Below are 12,112 nucleotides of genomic sequence, written 5' to 3' on the forward strand. Positions count from 1 at the left end.
TAAACCACGCGAAATAATTAGCGTTTGTTTGAGCTATCGTAGTAATTTGAATAACATAGATGTTTTATAGAGTCGCTGAGATTTCTGGATGATTGTCGTTTACAAAAATTTATCAAAAACCCATGCTTATTTTGCTTTCGGATGCGGAGGGAGGCAGTGGCGCCATTGCCGCATGACGTCAAAACAAGAGGCGCGCGCGCTCCCCCTAGCGGGACTTGACGCGTTTACAAGCAGTGCACTGGTCCTGATGCTGCAGGATACGGTACTGATGCAGAATATAACCTCGCTTTACGTTGCATCATGTGGCTCAGTCTCTGTGGCGCAATGGAATAGCGCGCTGGACTTCTAATCCAGAGGCTCCGGGTTCGAGTCCCGGCAGAGATGAGTCGACAATGACGCCATCGCGGAATGATGGTTATTTTTTATGCTCAATTATGTTTTATGATGCTCAGTCGTCGCAGAGGATGCAATACAGATTACATTTTAGTGAACGAACGCAATCTTGTGTATGACTAGCAATAAACCGTTCGTTATGAAAACAATAATAAAACATTAATTTATTATCATTTAAAAAATGTAAAAAGCCTATGGTTCTATGAGATTTTCCACAGTTAATTAACTATGCAACGGCTTGCAAACGACATGCAACGGTTCCGCGAATTTCAATATACAGTACTCTTGATAATTATTATTATTTTTAATCCTATATTTCTTATTCAGCAAAAATAGCTATTTTTCTTTTCAGGGATGCGATATTAAACATGTCATGTAGAGGATGCAACATCCAGTATTTAAGCTTACCTTTTTGTGAATGAGCCCTTGTGTATGCATACCAATAAACCACTTTTGGTTTAAGAAAAAAATCGTGGCTTTATGAAGGAAAAAAAAAGATGTAACGGTTTGGTAACTTGCAAGTATTCTTGATTTTAACGTTTTTAATCCCACATTTCTAATACAGTAAAAATTGCCATTTTTCTTTTTAATGCATTCTTGTCCCCTTTTGCCCTCTCAAATCAGTTCAGCTGTAATATACTTGTCTGTGGTCTTGCCAATAAGGTCTCTCTAACCTGAAGAGTATTTTCTTCAGGTTAGAGAGGGATGGTTGGGGTGGAGAAAGAATGAGAGCCTGCCAGAAAGATGGAGAGAGACATCAGTGTCCTATTGATTTCCCAGCGAAACGGTGTGATTGGCTCTTCCCAGTCATTATGGAATAGAGATAGAGAGGAATCTCACCTCTGCACTGCCTGATCAAACTCTACAGGAAATCCTCTTCCTGGAAACCCTCTTTCACCCTGTCATGCATTTATCTGAATTGAAAGTGTGAATGTTCACTAGAGAGTTTCTCAGTCATTCATTTATCCACTTTGAGCTCATTTTCATCCTCTCATCTACCCACATGAGGCAATTTCACCAGTATCATCCTGCTTTGAAATTTCATCTACAATTTTGCCATTCATATGTGATCCTGGCTTGTTCTTCTCCACAGGCAAGCTGGTGTGTGTGTGTGTGTGTGTGTGTGTGTGTGTGTGTATGTGTGTGTGAGAGAGAGAGAGAGTGAGAGAGAGAGAGAGAGGGAGAGGAGATGAGGGCTCATTTTAATGCAGTATTTGATTTAAGATGTTTAGCAAGTCATTAAACTGATAATTGGGACGTTATGTTAATATTATCCCTCTCTTCCCTCGCACGCCTGGGCCGGTCGGAAACTCGGGTGTTGGTTTCTGCGCTTCTGGACACTCGCACGTCGAAGAAAGGGAATTGCGCAGGTCACGCGTGGACTGTCACAGCTCTGCGGAGAATGACGTCAGCGTGGGCATGGGCTCTGTTTCTTAACACTAGAAACTGAAGGCACACTGGACCGCACTTCGCAGACTGAAATACAGTTGCCTGAATAATTCTCAGTCCGATAGGCTGAACTACTTCGGTGTGGTATGATGTAACCGGGCGCTTTCTGGGAATACCGTGCTCGCAGTACAGTCTCCTGACCGGTAGATGTAACTACTGTCTCATCCGTATCAGTGATGAAGACAGTGTTGACGTGCGTGCACAAGCTGGGATGATAACACTACAAACTGTATCTTTTTATTTACCGCATAAAGAGATTAATTTTCCACTGTCTAATCTGTGTCATGGTTTATTCACCCCGTGAAATGAATAAAAGCCGACAGGCTGTGGGCTGCTGACATTAGACACAAGTATGTAGTGATTTGGGACGTAAGTGTCCCGCCCCGAGGCTCCGGTTGGCTGCTCGAGCCACCGCCACGGTGAACGAGTCGCAGCTCTCTCGTGGTATCTGCCTCTCATGCAGTCGTCCATGTTTTACCCCGTGCGTCCCCCGCACCGCACAGCGAGTAAATCCACGTGCAGAACTAATCCTTAAATCCTCTCGCGAGTCGCAACGCCCTCCCCTCCCTCCTGCCATCCTCTCCTCTCGCGCGGGCCTCCCGAGCAGCCGGCGGGGTCTCCAGAGCCCGGCTCGCGCGGGGACTCGAAAGACCACACCTCGCGCCGCCACCAACCAATAAAAAGGTCGACCCTCACGAAAACATTGTCCTGCTCACATTTCACTCCGACAATTTGGAAGACGTAGATTGAATTTATTTTCAGGAGCATGAAGATTTTTTGTGACATTATTTTCATGAATACTAATTACTTTAAGAAGAGTCCAAGCGTCTTGTAATTCAAATAAATCTTAATGATGATTTTATTTACGGTAAACAGAAATGTTATTTAATTCCGTGTAAATTTATAAATATATATTTTCTTGTTTATTTCTTTTCAGTTAAGTATTTAAAACAGCTATTTATTTATTTACTTGGTTATAGAAATTGCTCAATTAGAGTGTTTTCTTAACATTAGGTAAATTAAATAATGCATTGTTTGCATATGTACTCATACTCAATTAATTTATCATATTTTGACTTTTGAAATTTAGCATTTTTGAACTTCAAAGATACTCATAGAATCAATTTGCATCCACAAATATAATAACTGATGTTCTTTATTGTTTCCGTGTGCCATGTTTTGTCAGAAAATCAAACAAACGGTTAATATATTATATATAAAAGTTATAAGTTTTGAGAGATTCCTCTAAAAACAGACTAGGCCACGAACTTTACGCACTTATAACATAAATTATTTTATGAACAACTGTAATAATATTAATAATAATAATAATAATAATAATAATAATAATAATAATAATAATAATAATAATCTTTCAGGCACTTTGGTCTAGCCCTGCTATCCTAATGGTACGGCCAAATCGTATTAAAATCCCCACCCCTCCCCCTCCACACCGCGCGCCTCCCCCCTCCCTCCATCCCTCCCTCACTGCCTCCCTCCCTCTCTCAGTGCTTTCAGACAGACTGTTTTGCTGCAGTGAACGGTAGCCGTGGAGAGAGGAAAAGGCAAGAAAAACAAGAAGACAGCGGAGGGCGGAACGAGAATCAAGATAGACAGATCCATTGGGACCTTAGCGTGAGCGCCAGCGGGCAGAAACGGGTCCAACACTCCAGAACCGACGGAGCCGACGGGCATCACGAGCAGCGCTTATAACGGTGCGTATTGTATCTGCCCTCCTTTTGTGCACACAGACACGCAGGACTATTATGGTCTCTGGCGTCCTGGCGCTCATGCTGATGGGGGGAGACACCTGTCAGGTTTGTAAATAGGGGCACGCTCGTGCTCTGGAATGCGCCTGCATCTGCGAGCGCCTCTCCTGACGGGCGCACCGGGCAGGAAACAGTCCAACGCTCGGAGGTGTTAAACTATGAGCGAAGGGAAGGGGGTTGATGTTAAAGTGTGTTTAGGCTTACTGTTAATGCGCTGATGGTTGTTTGCCCCCTGTCGTCTCCCCTCCCCTCCTAGTCGCGAGCTCTAGCAACATCCCTGCTGCTCCTTCTGCATTCAGCGATCTCGGACTGTATGCACCTGCCAGTGTTTTCCGTGGTTCGGTGGGGCGTCCCGGTTGCGCGGGTGAGAACGGGACTGGTTCTCAGCGGGAGAGGCGGGAGGGGGTTGGGGGGGGGGGGGGGGGGTGGTAAAGAGAAGTGCGAGAAAAGAACCGATTAGTGAGGGAGGCGGCGCGGGTGGTTCAGTGTCTGGTCGCGTGTCACAGAATTGCAGCAGGTATCATCACCTCATCCCAACAGTCGAGAGAGGCGAGGCTTCGCTGCTGAACACACACACACACACACACACACAGTTTGACGGCCACTGTCCGTCCTTGCCTCCCTCTGTAGTTGCACGACAATACAGATTATCTCTGCGCTGTCGCCCGCCCGCTCAGCAGACAACGCCATGACTTATACAGTTCACACAAGCGCACTACGAGAGAGGAATAGGCAGCCAAACGACCTGGACTATTGTGTGAGTGCGTCGCGTGAGACTGCGCGCTGAATTCTCAACGGGCGACAGGTGCACCTTCTTCTCGCGCGCGCAGCAGTCAGAGCGGAAGAATAATGAAAGCGGTGTTAAAGGCTGCCGGGAGGATTTCGGGGCAATACTCCACATAGCCTATCTCAATTCAGGCACGCGCTCGTTTTTAGGTAGCGTTTGTCGATTCAGAGTCCTTTTCTGGGTTACTGAGTGACGAAAGGAATGTTTTCGATCACTGCGTCACATCACACACAGTGAATGACACGGTGATATCAATGGAAGCACATGGGCAGCGCGGGAGTGAAGTGTGTGTGCTCAGCATCAATGCGACCAATCGGCGCTCTCCGTCTGTTAATGAGTGTGTATGTGTGTGCCCTTTCTTTCAGTCAGCGCTTCGTAGAGCTTCTCCACTTCTCCAGGTCTCGAGAGGACTACTGGGTTTAACGCACTGGACGGATGAGCGGGATGCGCGCGAGTAAGAATATGACATTCCCGGTGTTCCAGCGGGCCGCTCTCAGGGCGCTCGCGGCATTGACCATGCTTCTCGCGACCTCCGTTAGGAGCAACTTCGTTTTCGGTAAGAAACGACCCCGGCCACCTCTCTTCACTGTTTTCACAAGGGAATCACAGAGCCGTTAATGAGCTCGTGGGGCACAGAGGAACCTCCCCCCTCATTTCAGCAAGAAATTTTCTGCTTTTGAATTTTCTTCCGTTATTTTGGTATCTATCTATCTATCTATCTATCTATCTATCTATCTATCTATCTATCTATCTATCTATCTATCTATCTATCTATCTATCTATCTATCTATCTATCTATCTATCTATCTATCTATCTATCTACCTATCTATCTATCTATCTATCTATCTATCTATCTATCTATCATTATGAACTAATTTTTATATAGGCTACTTATAAAGCGTATTAACATACTTGGATTGAAGATCAGGAAATGGTATCATCATTTCAGGAAATCATACCTGCTTTTATTTTAGTACAAATACACAAATAGCCACAGATCTATATCCTCAAGCACATGTGCACACAGTACACAATCCTGAATTGGTCTTCTGGCTTGCATGTGTAGGAGTGTGGCCATTGGTTCTCTATTGGGTTTAGGACTGAACAGCATCTATATCAAATCCTTTTCATTATAAAGTCTAAATTAGTTCACCAAGGAATGCAGCTTGTGTTGAAATGTCTGATTCATCGTCAATGTTTCGGCAGACTGATGAGTGGAGATCATAACTGCTTTTAATTTGAAGTAGAAGTATAATTGCTGCACAAGTGTACATTACACAATCACAATGAGTTGGACTGAATCAGTCTTCTGGCTTGTGTAGGTGTATTACTCTCTAGAGTACTCTCTGAACAGATCTTCATCAAATGTCCAAATGTTCGAGTGAAAATATGGATGATTATTCATGAATGATGACTGTGATAGAGTTTTCCTTTGTCATAATGAAGAAGTGTGAACCGGACATTTGTGTTGAAATGTCAGATTCAGTGAGATGATGTTGTTGTTCCTGCTAAGAATTATTTTATTGTTATTCTTTCTTTCTTTCTTTCTTTCTTTCTTTCTTTCTTTCTTTCTTTCTTTCTTTCTTTCTTTCTTTCTTTCTTTCTTTCTTTCTTTCTTTCTTTCTTTCTTTCTTTTTCTTTCGATCCTGATCTCATCCTTTCTCTCACACACACTTAAACTCTGTCAGCTGTTTTTGCTGCTCAATGCATTATTCATTATTGTGTTTGTGTGTGTGTGTGTGTGTGTGTGTGTGTGTGTGTGTGCTTTTGCATATCCACTGGCCCTATGCATCCTTAATGTGTATGTATGTGTGAGTGTGTGCAGTCTTAAAATACTTGTGATGCTGCTGGTTTTACCTACTTATGCAAACTTTTCCTGCGCTGCTGTAACCAATCAGTCTGTTGCAGTATTCATAAATGTCCACTAGAACAGTAAAATATGTAAAATACTGGTAAAAAAAAATACTTTGAAATACTTTATGCACCAAGGACACATTTAATTGATTTAAAGGGATAGGAAAATAATTTATAATATTCCAAAAGATTTCTATTTCAAATAAATGATGTGGTTTAGAACTTTCTATTCATCAAAGAACCCTGTAAAAATGTTTCACATTTTCCACAAAAATCTAAAGCAGCACAGCTGTTTTTAACATTGATATATCCTACTGATATATTTGATAAAATAAGTGAAATATGCAGACTGTGCTGGAGTTTCTGTTGGATTTAATGCAAAACTATAATTGTTTTCTATGATTGTTGCACACATGCAGCGTCAGCGCAATCACTCGAGTTTTCCCTTCTAACAGTGAAAGCAACTTCTCCTTTTAGTCATAGAGATAATCGGATTTGTAAACGGTTCGCCTTTATTTGTCTACATTCACAAAAAATATATATATATATAACCTATATAACCTATCTTTATGATGTTTTTCTCCACTCGAGAAGTGTTGCAGGTGCGTGATGTGATTTGAAGACCATGTGAATCCTCTTGTTCTGATGTTTGCTGCTTTTTGCGCATGTATAATTAATCCTCAGGAAACAAATGTTAGTATTTTTAACGGGTCTCAGACACTGATCTTTTCAATTCTTATTCATTAGTCATATGATGCGATTTCAGTTTTGTCTTTCTCTTTGGAGTGTTACAAGCTCTTAGTGGCCTGGGACAGTGTTGCCATACAGTATGCGCTTTTGTGTCACGTACTGCAAGCGTGCTCTCACGTACACGTAAAAAAAACATACTTTGACCTTTAGGCTACTGTTCTTGTCTGTTTCTGTTTTGAGCTACAGTGTTTGTTAAATGTTCCCTTTTAACTATTGTTGTTCTTTCTATCGCTGTCATTCTTTATATTTGCTATGTACTCACTTTTGTTGAACCAAACTGTAAGTGAAGGCTTTAATGAAGCATCTAAAAAAGGATATATGTTTTAGCAGGTGTTTCATTCAGGATTTAAGTTTATCAGGTCTTCACTTCTCATTTCTTGAGGTTGTGTGTGAGAATGTGCAGATGTCCAGTCATGGTCTGTATAGGCTATGTGTTTGAATGTGTGTGTGTGTGTGAGAGAGAGAGAGAGAGAGAGAGAGAGAGAACTTTTCACTTTGGTCTCTGAAGTGTTTATATGTGTATGAGAGACGTCCAGTTCATCTCTCATGGTCTCTGAAGTGTGTATGTGTTAGTGGAGTTTCCACCCCTGGTCTCTGAGGTCTGTATGAGTGTATGAGCGCATATGTTGCTCATGTGGTCTCTGATGTATTTGTGACTTGTAGGACCGTTCCCCCGTAGCCTCTGATATGTGTGCTGCATCCTCTGTGACATGTCTGCGAGCAGCTCAGCATGTGGTGGAAGCATCTGGATATCCTCCATAAAGTGCTTGATAAATTCTGAAGGGTCATTTTAAAGAGGACGGGATAGCTCTGGGGTTTATTTCATAGGGCTTAACAACTGTGTATCACAGATTCATCAAAAGAGGCACTGCAAGGGAAAATGAGCCTTGTTGTTTGTTTGTAGCGTTACGTGGCTGCTAGCGGTCTGTTGAAGCATGTTGTTGTGTCCTCCACTGACCTGAGACACATTTTGATGATTAATTGTGATGCTAGTGCACATTTGGACTGAGTGATTTATGCTGTCTTACTGTGTAAAACCTCAGTGATGCTGACATGTGTGCATGTTTGTAAAAGCATGTCAGGATTAAAGTGGAGTTATGTGTGAGTGTGTGTATTTTCTATTGAAATGTGTGTGTGTTTGTGTTTTTGAATGCCTTTAAAAGATCTTAAGAGTAATGTTCATTATAAATGGTCCTGAAAAGAATGGCTATTTAGCATAAATAATTCAGAGTAATGGATCACTAAAAAACTGATTAGTCAGCCCACAGGCCAGAAATTATACGCACACTTTGCACATCTTAACCCCTGATGACTTTTCTTCTCTCACCACACGAGAAAACTCCATAGAGATCTGCGTGTGGAGGAAGCACCCATGGGATTTACTACATTTTTTCGCAAGTGGTTTATAGAAAAAAATGATTTTAATTACTCAAAAGTGCGTTTTGTCTCACTTGATTTACTCACTTAATTTCAAGGAGAGCTACAATGTTCTTTTTTCCCTTGCTGTAGCTGTTATTGTTCTCTTGCGTTTCCATTTTGTGGAGACAAATATTGTCATAGTATTGCAGTGGTCCCTGTATAAGTGTGCTTTCAATATGGCTAGATGTTCTAAAGTGGTATATTCTATTACAACGAACAAAGTGTAACATTAAACAGAAAGGTTTTTAGATAAACAATGTTTGTAAATGTAAAGATTTATTGATTTAAAGTACTTTGTACTTAGTACTTTGTCTTTGTTCAAGGTATTAGCTCTGTTCCAAGACCCAGTAAGCAGTTTCTACTGCCTTCTAAGGTAGCATCTCAACTGAAAATACATTTTTCACAAGCTTGACATAATGCATTTTTCTCTGAGAAGTATATATGCAATGTTGTCGTAGAGTTTAGTCAAACTGAGTTATCAGAGAAAGCAATAAGACATCACAGATGTGGAGCTGTTTTCACATTTGTGATGCCTTAAAATGTGGTCTAGGTTGGCACCTCAATAGTTTGGAATAGCAAAAGCTATGTTTTCCAACATATAGACAGACTGCATACATGAGCTCCTCACTGCCCATCTGAAGCATATTGCACACCAAAATAGCAAGAGCTTTGTAAAAACATCAAGCTCCAAACTGATTGGCTTTACATAATTCCCAGAAGCCAGTTTTTAATTCCATTGGAAAACAAAGCTCTCAGGCAATTACAGCGAGCACTTCTGAGTCGCTAGTTTTGTCAAAGACTGCAAGGTCCGTGATGTTGACTCTTTGTAAGATATTCCAGATTTCTGTTTCAGACAACTGGAACTGCAAGTCAGTTTTAAGATATCAATGATTACAATTCTATATTCCCTTTTCATGACAGTCAAAAGTAAGGATGGCTTGTGAATGATATTTAAATAAAAAATTGTAGTAAAATAATTGTGGAATTATCTGAGTTCTTGTAGCTCAAAGGCATGGTGCTTGCAACGGCAACATAATGGGTTTGATTCTTAGGGAATACATGATCCAATAGCATATGTCTTTAATGCACTGTATGTTGCTTTGGATAAAAGCATCTGACAAATACATAAATCTAAGTTCATGGGAATAGTTCACAATAATTGTTTGAGTGTTTGACTTTTTTTTCAATAGACAAATGCACAAAAAATAGTTTCTGGTTTTCAATCATATGGTCATTAGCATTTTTTGGCACCTTCCCCCTGCTGATCGTTTAATAGACTGGTGTTAAAGATGAAATGATAATGAGAAAAGAAAAACAAATTCATGTGTTTGAATGTAGCAGCTGATTTAATGTCAAATTAGTTGAGATTAAGATAATATAATTTAGTTCAAGTCCTATATTTGCAAAGATTCACAGAACGGAACCACTGATTCCTTTTCGTCCTTTCCAATCAAAGCTGTTGCATGCCAAAACCCCAAAAAACGGATCTAGAGACAGCGGCTCTGCTCTGAGGTACGTAATGAATATGAATTGGCTCTCCTGGCCAAGCACCAGTGTGGCTGTCTTGTTTCAATGTAGACTTGGATAAAGATCAATGTAATCAGTTTATGGCTGTTCAGGGTTTTTATAGACATGGCGTGAGATCAGTAGGTGTGCTTGAGATTGTGTGTTTGAGAGTTGAGCGTCTACTCAGGGCTTTTCCAGGGTCAAAAATTGTCTTCGTTGGTGGCTGACGGTCATCAGTACACACAGTAAAAAGTTCCATACCTATGTGATCTGCGAGCTCAATATTGACAATATATGTAAAATAAATAAAAAGAAACAGTTTGTGAGTTTTGCTTATCCTATTATTCATTAGATAAAAACAATCACTGTCAGGACTGATAATAAAACAACGTGGTTATAACTACTTTACATGTAAACGTCACCATTACCTAAGTGGTTAGAAAAAAAGAATTGGTCATTGTTTACACTTGGTTTCTCATTGTTTTTATTTATTAATTTATTTTGGGCCCCACATCTTTCAGACTGTGGCTGGGATTTATTCAGTTTAACAACCTCTTCCAAATTAGGTTTCTCTCACTGTCATCCTTTCTTGTCCTCTTTGCAAAAAAAAGCTCTGATTTTTCCACAGGCCTTCATAGCTTTGTAGGATAAGATGTTTTTTTTGCTAGACCTGATAATTATTTTGGTATATAATTACTAAATATTAAAGAGTACCATTAAAAAATTACCGTAAAAAATATTTAACATTGTCTAATTTTCTACCATATACAATTGATTAAAATAGCAGCTAAAGTTAACATCAATTTTGCTTTGGTCTGTTTTCACTTCCCTCCAGTCTAAACTAAATGATTTTATAGGTAATTTACTACACATTGTAATACAAATAACATTCAAATACTATGGATTATTTAGGTTAAATCTTATTAACCACTCTTGCTAAATGGGGTAAACACAGTTAGGATCTCATTTCTGAGGTATTTTGAGTCAATTATTTGTTATAAAACATAATGTCTTGTGAGTTCATTGTTGGACAGATCATTTGTTTTAACTATTCATTCAAATGAATCGGTTCAAATGATTCGTTAGGTCGTGCATCGGACATTAGCTGACATGGACGTGATGCGTGCAAATCCAGGCTGTACATCACAAAGGATTTGTGTCAACATAGAAAACGCTTCATCACTGCACAGGATTTGTTAACTGAAAGTATAGTTTATGTCAGCTCTCTGCTCTTTCTCTCCCTCAGTTTACATAACTCAGAAATCACATTAACTGATCAAAGAAGGCTTTGGTGGGACAAAAATTTGTTTTGGCGGCCACCAAAATATTTTCAATGCAGGAAAAACCCTGCCTCTCAAAAAAACTGAAGCAGGCTCTGAGGGTGTTTTATCTCTTTTTGTTGGCTACGTGAACCTTTTTTTGCACTCTAGAAAGCCATTTTGTGTCAAGGGGTTTGTGCAGAGCTTGTGTACAAGCAAGAGAAGCTTGACCTATTAGATTAAGGTTAAGTGTTGGGACTTCTGTGAGTTCAAAATGGTTGTATCTAGAGATGTAAGAGTGGCCTTAAATGTGCATTCGGCACCAACTTCTCATGTTTCCTGTGTTAAAAGCTGGGCTAGATACAGATCTCCTGTCATTAATCAGGACATGAGCGTTTTTCAGGAATTTTTAGCCATGCATATTCATGAGATGATGCAACAACCACACAAATATCATCTTAATTTGAATCTTCAAAAAAGGCACTGGTTGTGCGCCTTTCAAAACTGAACTGAGAAGTGCCTTTTAAATTAAAGTTCAGGTCTTTATTTGAATTGAATTTAAATTGAGATAGCAAACAGGATTTAGAATTGCAATCTGAATTTGAATGTAATTAAGTATAATTAAAATAAATTCGATTTCAAAGAAATTCATATAACTTCCATTATATAATAAGCAACATTTGTTATTTAAATGTTCGTTTAAAACTTAAAAAATAGTCTGGAAGTCTTAATGTTCTATAGGCCTTGAGGATGAATGGAAGGATGGATAGTTATGTTGGAAATGCAGTGTGTAGTTTAAATATTTTATAATGTTTAAGAAATTAACTTGGGTGAAAGAACATAAGAACATAATCCATTTCCCAGAATTGACCTCTTCCTGTGATTCCAATTCAAATTTCAATTCACCTTCCGGTGGAGTGTGGTG

At 39.9% G+C, this 12,112-nt stretch overlaps 1 protein-coding gene and 1 non-coding gene across 7 annotated transcripts in view; both read left to right on the forward strand.

Annotated features, from left to right (window-relative positions):
• The first annotated feature begins 310 nt into the window (after positions 1–310).
• Positions 311–384, forward strand: trnar-ucu (transfer RNA arginine (anticodon UCU)). The gene has a single exon. It is a non-coding gene; the product is annotated as a tRNA-Arg (tRNA).
• Positions 385–3,326: 2,942 nt separating this feature from the next.
• LOC132154638 (cell adhesion molecule 3-like) overlaps positions 3,327–12,112 on the forward strand; it is a 58,433-nt gene continuing 49,647 nt past the window's right edge. For 2 of the 6 annotated variants that reach the window (XM_059563280.1, XM_059563282.1), the window contains exons 1-2: positions 3,329–3,557; positions 4,764–4,954. In XM_059563280.1, the coding sequence (XP_059419263.1) occupies positions 4,834–4,954 (121 nt within the window). In that variant the 5' untranslated portion in view covers positions 3,329–3,557; positions 4,764–4,833. Of the gene's footprint in view, positions 3,558–4,763; positions 4,955–12,112 lie in introns of all 6 variants that reach the window. The other 4 variants (XR_009437174.1, XM_059563281.1, XM_059563283.1 and 1 more) reach the window with 4 other exon arrangements.

Source organism: Carassius carassius, chromosome 12, assembly GCF_963082965.1.
Source record: "Carassius carassius chromosome 12, fCarCar2.1, whole genome shotgun sequence".
NCBI lineage: Eukaryota > Metazoa > Chordata > Actinopteri > Cypriniformes > Cyprinidae > Carassius > Carassius carassius.